Source organism: Tachypleus tridentatus, chromosome 7, assembly GCF_004210375.1.
Source record: "Tachypleus tridentatus isolate NWPU-2018 chromosome 7, ASM421037v1, whole genome shotgun sequence".
Lineage (NCBI taxonomy): Eukaryota > Metazoa > Arthropoda > Merostomata > Xiphosura > Limulidae > Tachypleus > Tachypleus tridentatus.
Genome location: NC_134831.1, coordinates 87,858,803 through 87,875,226, shown reverse-complemented (window position 1 = coordinate 87,875,226; position 16,424 = coordinate 87,858,803). Strand labels below are relative to the sequence as shown.

The 16,424-nt window shown below is 31.5% G+C and overlaps 1 protein-coding gene across 2 annotated transcripts in view; it reads right to left on the bottom strand.

Moving 5' to 3' along the window:
* Positions 1 to 513: 513 nt before the first annotated feature.
* LOC143256131 (phosphatidylinositol transfer protein alpha isoform-like) overlaps positions 514 to 16,424 on the bottom strand; it is a 37,269-nt gene continuing 21,358 nt past the window's right edge. The window contains exons 6-11 of one of the 2 annotated variants that reach the window (XM_076512912.1): positions 14,931 to 15,008; positions 11,899 to 11,979; positions 9,059 to 9,136; positions 4,816 to 4,911; positions 4,275 to 4,397; positions 514 to 2,796 (exon numbers count right to left, since the gene is read on the bottom strand). In XM_076512912.1, the coding sequence (XP_076369027.1) occupies positions 2,758 to 2,796; positions 4,275 to 4,397; positions 4,816 to 4,911; positions 9,059 to 9,136; positions 11,899 to 11,979; positions 14,931 to 15,008 (495 nt within the window). In that variant the 3' untranslated portion in view covers positions 514 to 2,757. The remainder of the gene's footprint in view (positions 2,797 to 4,274; positions 4,398 to 4,815; positions 4,912 to 9,058; positions 9,137 to 11,898; positions 11,980 to 14,930; positions 15,009 to 16,424) is intronic. The other variant, XM_076512914.1, reaches the window with a different exon arrangement.

The following is a 16,424-nucleotide window of genomic DNA, read 5'->3' as shown; positions in this document are numbered from 1 at the left end:
AAGTTCTTAATATTTCTGAAAATCTCAACCATTCTGTTTTGCTTCATGTTATTTTTGTTTACTTCAAAGTTAAATAATGAAGTGAACACTGAAGTTTTATCACAGTATTTTTATACAATGAAACCAAATTGAATTTTAGAAGTATGTCCCACCCTTGATATCTGCAAATATAATATTATCAGCCCAAAATGTTTACATATAACTTGTAAAAACTATACCTTTTTTTAAGATTCATGCTCATATTTGTGTTTTAAGTCACAAAACTGTCAATGAAACCTTGAAACATGTTTACATTTATTCTTACCACCTACACACAATTCTTCAAGGTTACCAGTGTTCAAAAATTTGATCAAATATTAAAATGTTTCATATTACTGTTACAAGTGTTATTCATTTTAAAATAATTTAGAGTTCCTCTCTATAAAGGAAAAGTATAATTATGATCATATTGAAGGAATCTGTTTAAAATACGTAACAGTACCTACCTTCTAAGACATTAACTATTAACACAAGTTTGCTTCACATCAAGAATACAACAGTTTATTCCAAACAAATGTGATATTCACCTTTCAATCCATTACAAAAATTCATTACTAATTTCTGAAGGTGATAATTTCCTTAATTCAATTCCATTACACAATGATGCAAAATTACATCTGATGTCTAATGCTAGTATTATTCTCAATAATTAGAAGAAAATCTTTCAAACAGTCCTCACTTAAAAGTTTTATAGTTCCTTACAGTTTCTCAACTTAAGAAAGAAAAGAGTTTCAATAATTTATAGTCAAGTATGTATCAGCAGCCATTTTTCTTTATGATTACCATAGTTCAATCAAAGTGAATTATTACAAACTATTTGTCATACACAAGTAGAATACTAGCTATAAATTAAAATAAACAAGACAGCAATATGTTATGTTTTACCCATCAATTAAATTTGCTGACAGAAAAATACCATCATCTCTTCTTCTTACAATAAAATTCATGACAATTTAAAAACCATCACTTCTCTAAATTCACACAAGTCAAATATACTAACAAACCAACATGTGTATTAGAAACAACTCCCTTACAATTCTCAAGTAACAGCCAGTTTCCTTAATAAATTTAAAACACATTATTTCAAAAGTGAAACACACAGGAATTTTATCAGTGATCAGTTTTTAAAACGTATATCACAATATCAAACACAAAGACCTCATATTCTTTTGTTCTTCCGTCACAATATCTTGAGTTTTTGGATAAGTACACAAACATTACAGACATATATTAACATCTTACATTAACACTGGGAAAATCACAAACACATACTTTGAAGAAGCAATACAGAAAGATGCAAGAAAACATTAGCTTGTAGTTTCCTAAAATAATAATAAACAGTGTAACACAATTCAGTGATATCAGTTATTACTGTGCCTCTGCAAAATAGTATAATTGAATGTTGTTGCTAAAACCACATTTAGAAATGATAAAATTACAATTTTCAATATTAATAGTGGGTAATCAAAATCAGAGTATTATAGAAAAACAAAACAAAATTATTGAAAAATTATAGAAACTTAATAGATTAAAAATTTCTTTGTGTGTTACAGCTTATAAAGTTCTGTAGCACTTTCCATTTGTTTTACTGGTATTTGTTTTTAACAAAAACATTTCTGTTCGAAATTGTCTCATTGACATAGTACAAAATTACTCTGTTTATGACAGATTATCCTAAACATTTTCTAAACTTTCTGATTCTACAAACACGACAATGCTTTCTCTTGATCCTATTATAACTGAACATGCATAGCTTCAGTGTACACACATATCCTTCCTGAATAAAGAATGAACTATGTACAAGTTTAGTGTACATATACAAGTATAGATGACTAGTCTGACACAATAAGAAACACTTATCTTCAAACTTCATCTTATGAAAATTTGCTGCATGTGTTTATTAAATATTAAATAAAAATAGAAAAACTCCATGAAAAGAAAAATATTATCAAATCATGTTTTTGTAAATTAAAGAATTCACATTTAGTAAGTAACCCTCAACGAGCAGCTGATGATTTAATGTGTAAGTTTATCTACATATTTTCACTTGGAAAACACAGTAGCAGTTATTGAACTATTTTTCAAATTTAATATTGTTTAATACACTTCTGATTTTGTTTCCTTATAGCCCTGGTAAATAAATTTAGCAAGTCTTATTACTGCTTGTGTTTAATCTAGCCTAACTGTAAATGAGTTTTTAGCTTGTTTACTTTCTGGCTATGAAAACCTAAGAGTGAAATGAATATTTACCCTCACATTCATAAAGCTCACCCACAAGGACTGCAACATTATTAAAACTACACAAACTAACAGCTGAAAGAATTTACTAGGAAAACTAAACAAAAGATGACATTTGTCCCCCCCTCCCAACAACATAATGACAATCATAAATTACTTAGTTAACATGAAATTCATTCATCTAAAGTTTATTACATGAATAATTATATAGATGTACCTTTATATACACCATAATTTAAAGAGTGATTTGGCATTAACTTCACGAAGCCCAAGGAATGTTGGCAGAACTTTCATACACGTGATAAAGTCCCGTCAACGCAGATGATCGCATTATGAAAATAAGTTGTCAAACATTAAGACTGACTTGTTCGGAAATAACCTCACAATAGTTGAAGTGACGCTACATTACAACTACTCAAGTTCTTCTAACGATAAGATAACTGCATCTAAAGTCTTTATCCTATTTGAGCAGTGGTGGGGTTATTCCTGTGTTCCTCGAACTGGTCCTTGATTAATTTGCTTAAAAAAAAAAAAAAAAAAGAACATTAGTACAAGTTGCATACTTTACATAAAAAACACAAACACTTTAGCAGGTGTTAGTACATATAAAGTATTTCATTTATTGTAATTGTAGTTTTAAAATTTCTTCTGATATGCACTTAACTTTTATGATTTAAATATCAAATATTGAAACAAAATACAGGAAATGCATCTTCTTGATATTATTAATTAACGAAATAATGATATGAAAATGCATACTAAAACTATGAAACATACTAAAGTCATAACAGCCTATACTCTACAGTCAAGTTGATTCTTTTATTGTGCACCATTTTCACATATCCTGAGTTTGAATGCTACAGAATATACAATGTATTCTTACAATTTCAAAACGAGATACTATTCAATGACATTTGAATTTCTTAATATTTCTTTCCCAACTTAAATATTTAATTAAAATAGATTGATTATTTACGACATCTTAAGTTTCCTATATTTTTAAGCAGTAAAACTGCACTGAGGAAACAGTTATACTCAGTTGGTAGCCTGTAGTTTTAAAGATTTGATACATGGAAAGGTTGCACCTACAATACAGCTCAGTCATGTTCTATATTACTGGATTCCAATTTAAATAGCATCTCAATAATTAAGCACCATTTATTCTCTCAGATTTTGTTTGCAGATAGAATGTGTTTTATGAAATAACTGGTGTTTAAAACCAATTAATTTTATAGAAAATCAGTGTGCAGTGCACTTGTGTCCTTAAGAATTGAGCAGAACAAATTCAAGCTTCTTTCACCATCATTAAATATCCAGGGTTCAATTAAGAAACATGTGGATTAATAATGCTAATTAATATTTAAAGACAAGTAGTGTTAACAGAAATGCAATAAGCTTAACGTTCCTTTATCGTAAGAACTATGTTTTCCACACTTCCTTGACTGATACATTTAATCAAGTGCCTCTTTGTCCTCCCAAATGCATTTACATAAACCAATTAAATATACATTTTGTATTTACTATAATACTAGAAACATCATTCTTGGTTTCCTTAGAATTTCTATGAAGGAAAGTGACGTATTGACACAAATCTCTGACCTTAGCAGTAAAGAAGAAAATCGTGAATTCATTACCACAACTAGGCAGTAATTCAAAAAAATTAGACTGATTTAAACATCTGACATCTCTGTCAAGGATGAACAGAAACTGTGGGGTAGAATGAAACAAAACAGACCAACTTAAACCTTTTATAAGAATATATAAAGTGGAACTAATTTTATTTTTTGGGGAATAAAAAGTTATCAAATAAAAGATGAGGACATGCTCTCATGTTTCAGGCAATTATCCTACACAATCAGTTCTAACATGCTGAAAAAATACAGGACATGATGGCTGAATCAACATGTTAAAATTTTGTTCATAATAGTAGCTTGTAAGTATGTTATCATGTGTCCAACATAATTCAATTGTTCCAGGTTTCTTTACAGCATCCTTACCTTATCCAACTCTTCCTTTGTTTTATCTTCAAGAGCTCTAATATCATCCATTGTTAATCCGTACCAACTGTCTATCCAACAAAAAACTTGTCGATGGAAATTCTGAAAAATTCGCCGCTCACTCTATGGGAACAATAACAGTCATACTTTATCACTGAATCAACATTGTTCTGATAAAACTAAAGGCATAGAAACTGACTGAGCCAGAACAATAACAGTCATACTTTATCACTGAATCAACATTGTTCTGATAAAACTAAAGGCACAGAAACTGACTGAGCCAGAACAATAACAGTCATACTTTATCACTAAATCAACATTGTTCTGATAAAACTAAAGGCATAGAAACTGACTGAGCCAGAACAATAACAGTCATACTTTATCACTGAATCAACATTGTTCTGATAAAACTAAAGGCATAGAAACTGACTGAGCCCCATTAATAATCTTACAGCAGGATAAACAGTTATGAAGATCAAATGAAATGTTATCCTTACTGTACCAATAACTACACAGAAACAGTTTCAATTCAGTAACTTACCTTTTGAATAACTGATTCCACCCTATTTTGTAGACCAAACCACTTGAATTCTGTAGTAACCAACTTGTATGCACACATCACAGGATTAGATGTTTTCTGGAAACACAACAAAATAAAGTTAATAAGTAATGCTTGATCTATATATATATATTTTATCTACTTGGGTGAATGCAAGATCTGCATGACAACAAAAATGACACTTTCATGTTTTCACTTAGAGAGATGCTTGACCCATTCACTTTTAGTGGTCCTAGTGTGTGTTCATGATATATAAGTGTGTCCTCAACTAGTTAATATTCCTAACCACTGTTTGAAATGGACATTAGCACACTGCGTGGGTGTGCATAAGTATTAAGTATAAGCATCGTGCTTTATAGTTCTGTGCATCATTTTCAGAATTTGACAAATTTTTAATTGTGAAAAGTATGAGGTAGAAGTTAAGTAATGTTAAGTTTTGGTTGTTCATGGCAGTTTTCAAAAGATAGGTTTGGTTGTAAATAAATTCAGAACTTGGTAATACAGCCTAAGTTTCAGATCAGCACTAACTTTTGTTATTGCGAGTATTGTTTTCAAATTTATTTCTGCAGTGATCGTTATCACCATGGATGATATGGAAGCAAGTGTATTATATGGAAAGAAACCAAAAATTAAACATATTTAAAAATCCCAGCAATCTAACAGATAGGGAATTTCACCAACTTCCTTACAAATCTAGTGAAGATTATGCCATAGTTTTACCAGATGAATTAAAAAATGGTGAGGTTTCAGATATAGGAGACAAGTCAATCAATTTTCCTCGTAAGTCATCAAAAGGTAGTGTAAATGGGTAAACCCATCCTACTGCCATGTAAAATGTTTACTAAACAAACCCTGTTAATAGTATCAATACCAGGAAATAACTTTCAATATCTATCAGCTGCTGATAGATAAGTTCACTGAACTTCACAGTTAAGAAAATGAAATAATATTCACAACAACTATTACCTTCTCAAAGAATAAAAGAGACGTCACATATTTCTAAATGGAAAGACGTAACAGCTTCCAAGTCGCATATAATTTTTGGTCTTGTTCTGTATATAGAAACACTCAGAATTAATAGATTGCAGGTATATAGGATGAGGGATTGTCTGTTCAATTCATGTTTTTCTAACTACATGAGTTGCAACAAATTTTTGCTCATTATATCTTCTCTGCATTTTGTGAAAAACCCTGGAAGTAATGAAAGAGGTTACGACCGGTAGATGGAGAGACAGAAGAGATGTCATCCACATTTCAAGAGAAATTCAAAATTGTACATCCACTTATGTGAATAACGGGCGAGGTGAAAGAAAAATCATAACCAGTACATAAGTGAAATCAACAGAGAAGATCAGATGTTTTCATGTTATCCTTGCTCAAGAAACATCACAAGGTACTGTAAGATTTGTATTCATATACAACAAATGTCTCTATTAAATTCCTTTTATTTGTATAAATCACTATTCCTGGAAGAAAATTGTACTATATGATGATAACAAAGGAACTTTTACAATCTCCAGTTGCAAGTAAATTATCAAAACCTAAAGATGTTGGAAATCTGCCAACAAAAAGAAAAACTGGTCCCAGTGGTAATATGATGCAAATTATACAGTTTGAAGAGAAAATGCAAATATTCAATTTATAACTGTGGAGTGTCCAGAACCATCCAAACATTACTAGTACTATTTTTAAATTGTACCACAAAAAATGCTAATGTATTCATTAGACATAATATGTATCATGATAAATACATTCTAAATTATTTGTCATTTCTTTCAATAAAATTATTTTTCCAAATATTTAAAAAAAATTTGTAGATGCACATGTGCATGAAGCACTTGACCTCCATAATGTATGTAATACTGAGGAAAGTTGTGCATCTTAAATAAAAAATAAGTACACTTTATACATATTTGATTTATTGTTATTATTACTGTGGTTTAAAATGTAAACACAATATTCAACCAAACATTTCATTAGCACCTGCTCTGGATGATGCAAAACATCATAGCTGTTAACATGTTAAGTTACCAGCTGTAAATAGAAGTATAGGACACCCAAATGGATTTAGGATTTGTACAACAATGATACACTTTCTGGAAAAGGCATCACATCATGAAATGCTTACTTCTTTATACCATAGTGAGAGTATAGTGTTACATGTGACCTTACATTAATACAATTAATAATTCATAAATGCTATCCCATATAAACAAACACTTCAAACAAAACTTTATACCTGTGGAACATTTTTAAAGTACAAATTTGATTTTTTGATCAATTTATGATTTACAATACAATAAAACCACAACACAACTGTGCTCTATGCTGTTATGCATGGCCCACGTAACTGTTGACTTGAAAGCCAGTTTTTGTACAGATATTATAGTAGGTCTAATAACATTATATATTAGGTTATTTTGTTGACAGAAATGGTCCAATAACAAATCATTCAAAACTTCAAAACTGAAATTATTTAATATTTATCTTACTTTATACATAAAACTTATCTATATTTTCATTTCACTGTTTTAGATCATTGTTCATAAAAATATAATATTTTTACCTTTGCTCAAGGGCAAAATATGATTAAGCATGAACAATGACTTCGGTTACAAACAAGTTGTTTTTTAAAAAAAAACCTCATTAACCTTATTACCATTCTGTGGCTTAAAAATAATAAAAAAAACTATTATCGACATGCAAGGCAATAACCTCATACGCTGTAATGATGCAATGAAATGTAAAACAAATTTAACTTTACAATCTGATATAACCACACAAGGAAAGTGGATCTGTGGTAAACAGGTCGCAAAAAAAATAATTCAGGTAACAGATTATATGTTTATGGTTTTATCAGCTTAAAAAAGTTTGAAAATTGTAAAAGCAAAACAGAGATAGTTTAACTCTTTACAATATCAACTTCAAAAATTAAGTTTTCAAATTATTTGACCAAAAATTAACCATCAAATGAGTGTAACAACTGCAAATATTTGGCTTAGTATTTAATAAGACAAAATGCATTCCCACAGGCATTAATACCAAAATATTTTTACAATCTCAATAATGTTAATTCTTAAGATGAGAAAATCTAAAATTAGGGATAGCAATTTTAATTTTTTTAAATTACTTCATCCAAAATAAATGTCAATAAAAGTTATAACAAAATAAAATGTAGAATCTTTACAGCTATTTTATTTTGGAGGTAGTTTGAAGACACGTCACTTGTAACTTTTAAAATCTTGATTTCCTTATTCTCCCACCAACCAAATCAAAACCCAGTACGATATATTAAAAAGGGTTAAGTTACCAGAATGGATGATGTACAAAGGTACAGTGAATAACAATATGTAACTTACAAACAATTTTTCTCCAAATGCATGGAGTGCATACATTTTACTAATATTATGACAGTACAAACTGTAACATCAGGCATCCCTCACGTGATGTCATTTTAGTGTCTACTGACTGACTGACCAACTACTGCATAGTGGTGTGAATGGTTAAACAGGTGACCCTTTGACCCCCTTCTAGGTAAACAACCAATACAGTAACAAAAAGAATACATTTTCTATTAAAAGACTTCACAAAGAGGTTAAATTACCAAAAAGGAAAAATTAAAGCTTGAGTGTTTACGATTTATTATCTATTCAACAATAATTTCCATTCCTTCTCATGTCACAGTGATATAAGTTGTTATGGAAAACCTAAATAAGTAATGGAATATAAAATTCTACTGGCTTGAGTTTTAGTCCTTTGTGATATTATTTTATATTGCAGTCTGCTTTTAATACAAATTTTAGCAACTTCTATCTTTGCATTAAGCTTACAGTATATTTTAAGGGCTATTGACGTTCCAATGGGTGGCCAGGCCCCTTGAACAAGAGTTAAGGGTTGACACATTCTAGGTATTGAGCATTTATTGTTAATTAGTCTTTTCAAATAATTTATTTAACTATCAAATACATTTTGTGCAGATATACAATATCTAAAACCTAACTTATGCCATCACTTTCGTAGTTCTAACATCAATGAATTTCTTGCCAATTAGATCCAAGAGGGCTTTGTGTCAAAACTGTGGTTCTTCAGTCTTTATTTTATATAATTCAACTGCTTTCACAGGCTTAAATACCTTAATATGGGTAACTATTTTACAGAATGTCAAGTTTCCCATCAACTACCAATCAATCCAACACCATCAATGTAATAAAAAAAATGTACTAACCTGCCAGTTACCAACTAATGGTCCTCTGCCTGTTTTTTTAGATTTAAATTTCCTCGGGTCTTCTGGTTCTTTATAATCCTAGAAATAAAAAACACACATACTTAAATAATTTATACTGATAATGGTGAGAGACAATTAATGGAACTTAACCCTACACTTAACACATTTTTCAATGTAATAAAATGTCAAATAAATGAACTACTTCAGGCTAATCATGTATTTTAACTTTCTTTTTGTTATTCTACCAATTTTCTCCACCATTACCTAATGTACATACTAACAACACTACTTTATGTTATAAGCTGTACTAACCAGACTGTCTTCATATTGAAAAACACATAAGGAATCATCATATTTACTTTATCAAGAAGCAATCACTAATGCTATGGAAATTGCAGAACATTTTTACTATTGCACAGTGACAATGATATAATCATATCTTTGTATTTACACAACTTGTTTCTATAAAAAAAACAAGAAGTTTTTATGAACCTTCAACTAAACAAGTGTCCCAAACGTTCACCTGAATACATACACACAGAACTAGCATCCTAATCTTTTACCTAAACATATACACAGAACTAGTATCCTAATCTTTCTCCTTAATATAAACAGTACTAGACCTACACCTTCAGTGATGTTGAGAAAACCCACTTGTAGAGAAATATATATGCAAAAACGGCTCGTTTGGGTTGAGAAAATATTTTACGTAGAGGAGTGAACAAGCCGTTTTTGCATATATATTTCCCTACACCTTCATCTAAACACAACTTTAGTGTTGCTGTTTTACTTTACTTAGAGATGCAGTCTAGTGTCCTGAACCATCACCTACAGATACAGTACACATCATCTACTTTCACCTGCACAAACATTATTTTAGTATTAGAAACATGAACCTAGACATTCAGTTTTAGTGTTATGAATATTCACTTAATGCCCCAAACATTCATAGAAAACAAATAAAATTAGTACTGAATAAAACAATTCTTTCTACTATTAACTCTCTCACTACAGAAGGTCAAAGTGCACACCACAACTTTATAAAATAGTTTCCTTCAAAATGTAATTAAACTACTTCATTATCATTGTATACAAATAAACATAGCATCAAACATAGTTAATAAACCACATTTTAACACAAATCGTTAGATCTTAATTTTGTAACAAAATACTTTTAAAAATCCTTTAAAAAGTTGTGACATTTAAGCCTTTCCTCTTCTCTAATTTATTTACTGCTGCTACAACAAAACTTAAATTTAATATAAATTATTCATTATAACACTGATATCATTCACAATCTTTTATAGCCTTCAATATTCATAATGACGAGAAACCCACTTGAAGTAAAAATGTATCTCAGCATGGCTGGTATGGGTAATAACAACTTTACTAATAAAGCAGAGAACAATGTTTTGACCTTCTTAGGTCATCTTCAGGTTAACAAAGGTTAACAGCCTTCAATACTGTTTACAGAGTCATGACCTAGAAAATCAGACTCGCTTGACACCCTCACCCGTCACATTCTCTCTTTCACAAGTTGTCAATAGCTTTGATGTTTCTATACTACATTATTATTATAACAGAAATTCAAGGTTTTAATATAATGATGTATTTTATAGTTTTATTAAGAGGAAATTGTCTACATCATCTTCAACTAGAAACTTTTTCTCATGACATTCATATTGATAAGCCTAGCTTTTAAAACCTCTTATCACAGAATGGGCCTGGCATGGCTGAGTGGTTAGAGCGCTCATCTCGTATTCTGAAGGTCGAGGGTTCGAATTCCCCTCACAGCAAACATGCTCGCTCTTTCAGCCACGGGGGCATTATAATGTAATACTCTACCCCATTATTCATTAGTAAACAAGTAGCCCAAAAGTTGGCAGTGGGTAGTGATGGCTAGCACAAATAACCCTTGTGTAGTTTTGCATGAAATTCTAAAACAAACAAACAAGGTTTGATATAGTCCCCCGCTGGTACAGCAGTAAGTGTATAGATTTACAATGCTAAAATCAGGGTTCGATTCCCCTCGGTGGACTCAGCACATAGCCTAACGTAGCTTTGCTATAAAAAAAACACACCCACACAGTTAGAAAGCTAGAAAAATTTACAAGGTATGCTCACAACCATTTCATGCAATACGTAATTCAGTATAGTAAAACGAGTTGCACATTTTCCGAGTAATTTGCAGCTTATGCTGGTGAATTATTATACACAGTTCAAAGACAATAAATTAAGTATAAACAGATGTGTAATATTATAAACTTTAAGCTATTTAAGATAAAGAATTATAGTTTTGTGTTACAATGTGCAGACACTATACACAGAAAAGTGTATTTTATATTTAATTTTTTTTATGGTGATTACAAGAGTTAGGGTGGAAAAAATAATAGAAATATAGAGCTTTCTTCTGCAATAAAAAAATATACTTATTTAGGAGGTTTGGGAGATAATGCAAGTGAAATCCAAATTTTCAGATAAAGAAAAGCATTTTTATTCTTAACCTGAAAATTACTTTACACTCAGATCAGTCAAAACTTTTGATTTCTTATATTCATGTTCAATCTTTTAGTAAAAATAATTTAAAAAATCTGACTTTTTGTGTACAAAAGAGTTGTAATGTTTTCTCAAACTTGCCAGGTTTTGTAAAGGTACAAAAACATATTAAAAGTCCTAGAATGAAAACTGATGGTCACTTTGGGGTTATGAACTTTGTTGAATCAACCTTGCCTGTAGCGGAAGAGTTAATCTGACAATGATGATCTCACCCAAATCTGAAAACAAAAACAGTTTACAAAATAAAGTTCATAAGAGAATACAAAAATGCTGTCTCCACTTACTTTAGATTCTACATGGTCATTTGCTATATCAATAAACACAACATCACGCTGCTTTAACTTCTCGAGGGGTAGGTTGTGTATCTGTATAAAATATAAAACTAATTAACCTGAATGTGACAAATATAACACTCTTAAAAACACATTCATTTAAGTTCAGTCTTAATCCACAGGCATAAAGTAAATTAATACACAGAATTTTTTTAAAATAAGAACATTCATACATTATAATCACTGTTGTAATATATAAGCAATTGTGTGAAACACCCATTGAACTGGTAATGTTTCAAAAATTGCCAAGATATACACAGTTGCACTTACAACTGGCAAGAGATAATGATGTGTCATGAAACATCACAGTCACAATGATAAGAGACAAAGATGTGTCATGAAACATCACAGTCACGATGATAAGAGACAAGGATGTATCATGAAACATCACAGTCACGATGATAAGAGACAAAGATGTGTCATGAAACATCACAGTCACGATGATAAGAGACAAAGATGTGTCATGAAACATCACAGTCACGATGATAAGAGACAAAGATGTATCATGAAACATCACAGTCACGATGATAAGAGACAAGGATGTATCATGAAACATCACAGTCACGATGATAAGAGACAAAGATGTGTCATGAAACATCACAGTCACGATGATAAGAGACAAAGATGTGTCATGAAACATCACAGTCACGATGATAAGAGACAAGGATGTATCATGAAACATCACAGTCACGATAAGAGACAAGGATGTATCATGAAACATCACAGTCACGATGATAAGAGACAAGGATGTATCATGAAACATCACAGTCACGATGATAAGAGACAAGGATGTATCATGAAACATCACAGTCACGATGATAAGAGACAAGGATGTATCATGAAACATCACAGTCCGCGATGATAAGAGACAAGGATGTATCATGAAACATCACAGTCACGATGATAAGAGACAAGGATGTATCATGAAACATCACAGTCATGATAAGAGACAAAGATGTGTCATGAAACATCACAGTCCGCGATGATAAGAGACAAAGATGTGTCATGAAACATCACAGTCCGCGATGATAAGAGACAAAGATGTGTCATGAAACATCACAGTCACGATGATAAGAGACAAAGATGTATCATGAAACATCACAGTCACGATGATAAGAGACAAAGATGTATCATGAAACATCACAGTCCGATGATAAGAGACAAGGATGTATCATGAAACATCACAGTCCGCGATGATAAGAGACAAGGATGTATCATGAAACATCACAGTCACGATGATAAGAGACAAGGATGTATCATGAAACATCACAGTCAATGATGATAAGAGACAAGGATGTATCATGAAACATCACAGTCACGATGATAAGAGACAAGGATGTGTCATGAAACATCACAGTCACGATGATAAGAGACAAAGATGTGTCATGAAACATCACAGTCACGATGATAAGAGACAAAGATGTGTCATGAAACATCACAGTCCGCGATGATAAGAGACAAAGATGTATCATGAAACATCACAGTCACGATGATAAGAGACAAAGATGTATCATGAAACATCACAGTCAATGATGATAAGAGACAAGGATGTATCATGAAACATCACAGTCACGATGATAAGAGACAAGGATGTATCATGAAACATCACAGTCACGATGATACGAGACAAGAATGTGTCATGAAACATCACAGTCACGATGATAAGAGACATAGATGTGTCATGAAACATCACAGTCACGATGATAAGAGACAAGGATGTGTCATGAAACATCACAGTCACGATGATAAGAGACAAGGATGTATCATGAAACATCACAGTCACGATGATAAGACAAGGATGTATCATGAAACATCACAGTCAATGATGATAAGAGACAAGGATGTATCATGAAACATCACAGTCACGATGATAAGAGACAAGGATGTGTCATGAAACATCACAGTCACGATGATAAGAGACAAGGATGTGTCATGAAACATCACAGTCACGATGATAAGAGACAAAGATGTGTCATGAAACATCCCCCTAACAATGGTTAGAGACAAAGATGTGTCATGAAACATCACACTCATGATGGTTAGAGACAAAGATGTGTCATGAAACATCACAGTCACTTGCAATGTTCATCTTGATCACTAACAAGCCTGAAGAAACAGCTCACCTGAAGGTGTGAAATCATTCCATGGTAAAACAAGGGTGAGTGAGAAATTGATTAAGACAGGACAATTCTGTGACAGACTGCCAGTATCTGGTTTTCTAGGGGACAACAAGCAGCTGGGAATAAAAACCAGGAGAATTGCAAATAACAGTTCTGATGGTCTTTTGGGTCAGAAGGACTTGATCCATCTCCAACAGATGCTGGCTGGTAATGGGATACCAAAGCAGAGGGATAGAAATAGGTACATGTGACAAAGGAAGAAGGGAAAAAACTGTAGGACAAATCCCTCTGAGAGAACCTGAATAACCCACAGAGAAAAAAGTCGCACAATTAAGCTCTTACTAGACTTGAATGCATTGGCTCGTCACATGTAAAGTGTGTGTGCACTCTTGTTGGTGGATGGGTTGTCATACGAGATATATATTGGAATGAGTCACTTCCAATGGAGAGAAAGCAAAAGGTTTGTGGCACACAAATAATTTTGCACAAAGAAGGCAGCACTGAACAATAATTATGTGAGATGAGATAATTTACCATATCAAAACCACAATTTTCAATTAGTTGGTTATTTATTTTCACAACTTCAATATGATAAAGTCGTCCACACATATGCCTAATGATTTACATGTGGAAAGAATATTAGTTCGACTTCTTTCGAAGGGCAATAAAACTAGTCACAAACAAATGTATATTATAACAAGTCTTCAGCTATTTAGGACAAATAATTACAATCTTTTATGTTCTGCAGACATTTTAGAAAAGGAAAAAAGAGAAACTTAGAGTTTTTATTATTATTATTATACAGGTTTGTCAATGTACAAAATTATATCCTGTTTCAAATTTTACTACAAAAATAAATCTTACATTTTCCTGTTCTCCATGGTCAGGTACGTGCATCGTTTCTATACAAAGGTAGAAGTTGTTTCTCATATAATCTGGATTCTAGAAAAAAACATTGTTACTGCTTTACAAACCTGTGGAGAACACAACATATTGGATAATGATGGAGATGCCAGTTTTTAGTAATTGCAGTTGACTATAATAAACTAAAAAAAATGTGCTGGTGACAATGCAACATTGTTGTTTCAGTGCAAGAAATAGAGAGTAATTAATTATCTCACATAATCCGTTAACTTACACTTTTCATATGAGTGAGAAGACCATAATCACCACCTTGTTTCAAAAATACTAGTTGTTCTAAATGAAACATTATCAAGACTGTTGAGATTTGTACAAAACAAAACACTTTACACCTCGGCATTAGCCTAATGTTAGAAGTAATACTTGCAGTGCTGTGGTTTACTGTAGCTTTAAATATTCTTGTGTGTCGATAGAGAAATACAATTTGGATGAAAATAAAACTATTAAAGTAATTTTTATCCTTAATTCCACATTTGTTCTACAATGAATCTCAACTTAAAATATTTTTTGGACAGTCCTAAATTTCTTGAGATGTTTATAAACCTTTAACTTTCCTGGCACCTTTGAAAATAAATATCACTTGTGTGTCAGTCAAATTAGTATCTGTTCTGCTGTTGATACTGATGTACTTCTTGCTTTATGGCTGTTGCTATAATCTAAGCACATAATTGTGTATTATTTTATGTCTTAAAAATACAAAATTTTTAAAAATAAGGAAGTTTTAACTTCTGTACTTATTTATATAAATCAATATTTAGTTTTTACATGCTTGATCAGTACAAAATTATGCTTTAACTCTCTCAGCAGGGGCTCAGTCCCAGGGAGCAACCTTCTAATCATTTGACTTGTTATAATTGTCATACTATAACTTTTAACAAAGTATGCTTATATCTTCATAGAATTTTGCAGGTTATCAGTTAACATTATGAGACTGTCATACACAAAATATCAGATTATTTTTATTATTTTGTAAGTTATGTTTTTCTCATGCATATTTCTTTTAGAATGTTTAGAATGTGACTATCCAAAATATAGTAATTTTGTTTTTAACACTCCTGCAAAAAGACGTTTCTAGTCCTGATTTCTCCAAGCCCGTTCCCCTGGCTGTGGTTTTGCTAGAGAGTAGATAGGGACAGTGGGAATCTCGTTAATCCATTCATTAATGGATTTAAATGGCAATTTCATTTAAATACAAAATTATTAGCCTAATATTAATAACCTTACAAGTTGCTCTGGGACCTATTAGGCCCCACTTTTCATAGGAGTGTTAAGATTAAAAATTCATTTTATGCATCAGAAAGTAGTCAAATTACATGTACAAAATCTATTCATTGTCCACGTAATTACAAAACATTTTTAAAATGTTATTTTCACTATTCTGTACGTATAGGTTTGATCAATTTGACCATCTTTGTAACTACCATAACAAGTTAAGAA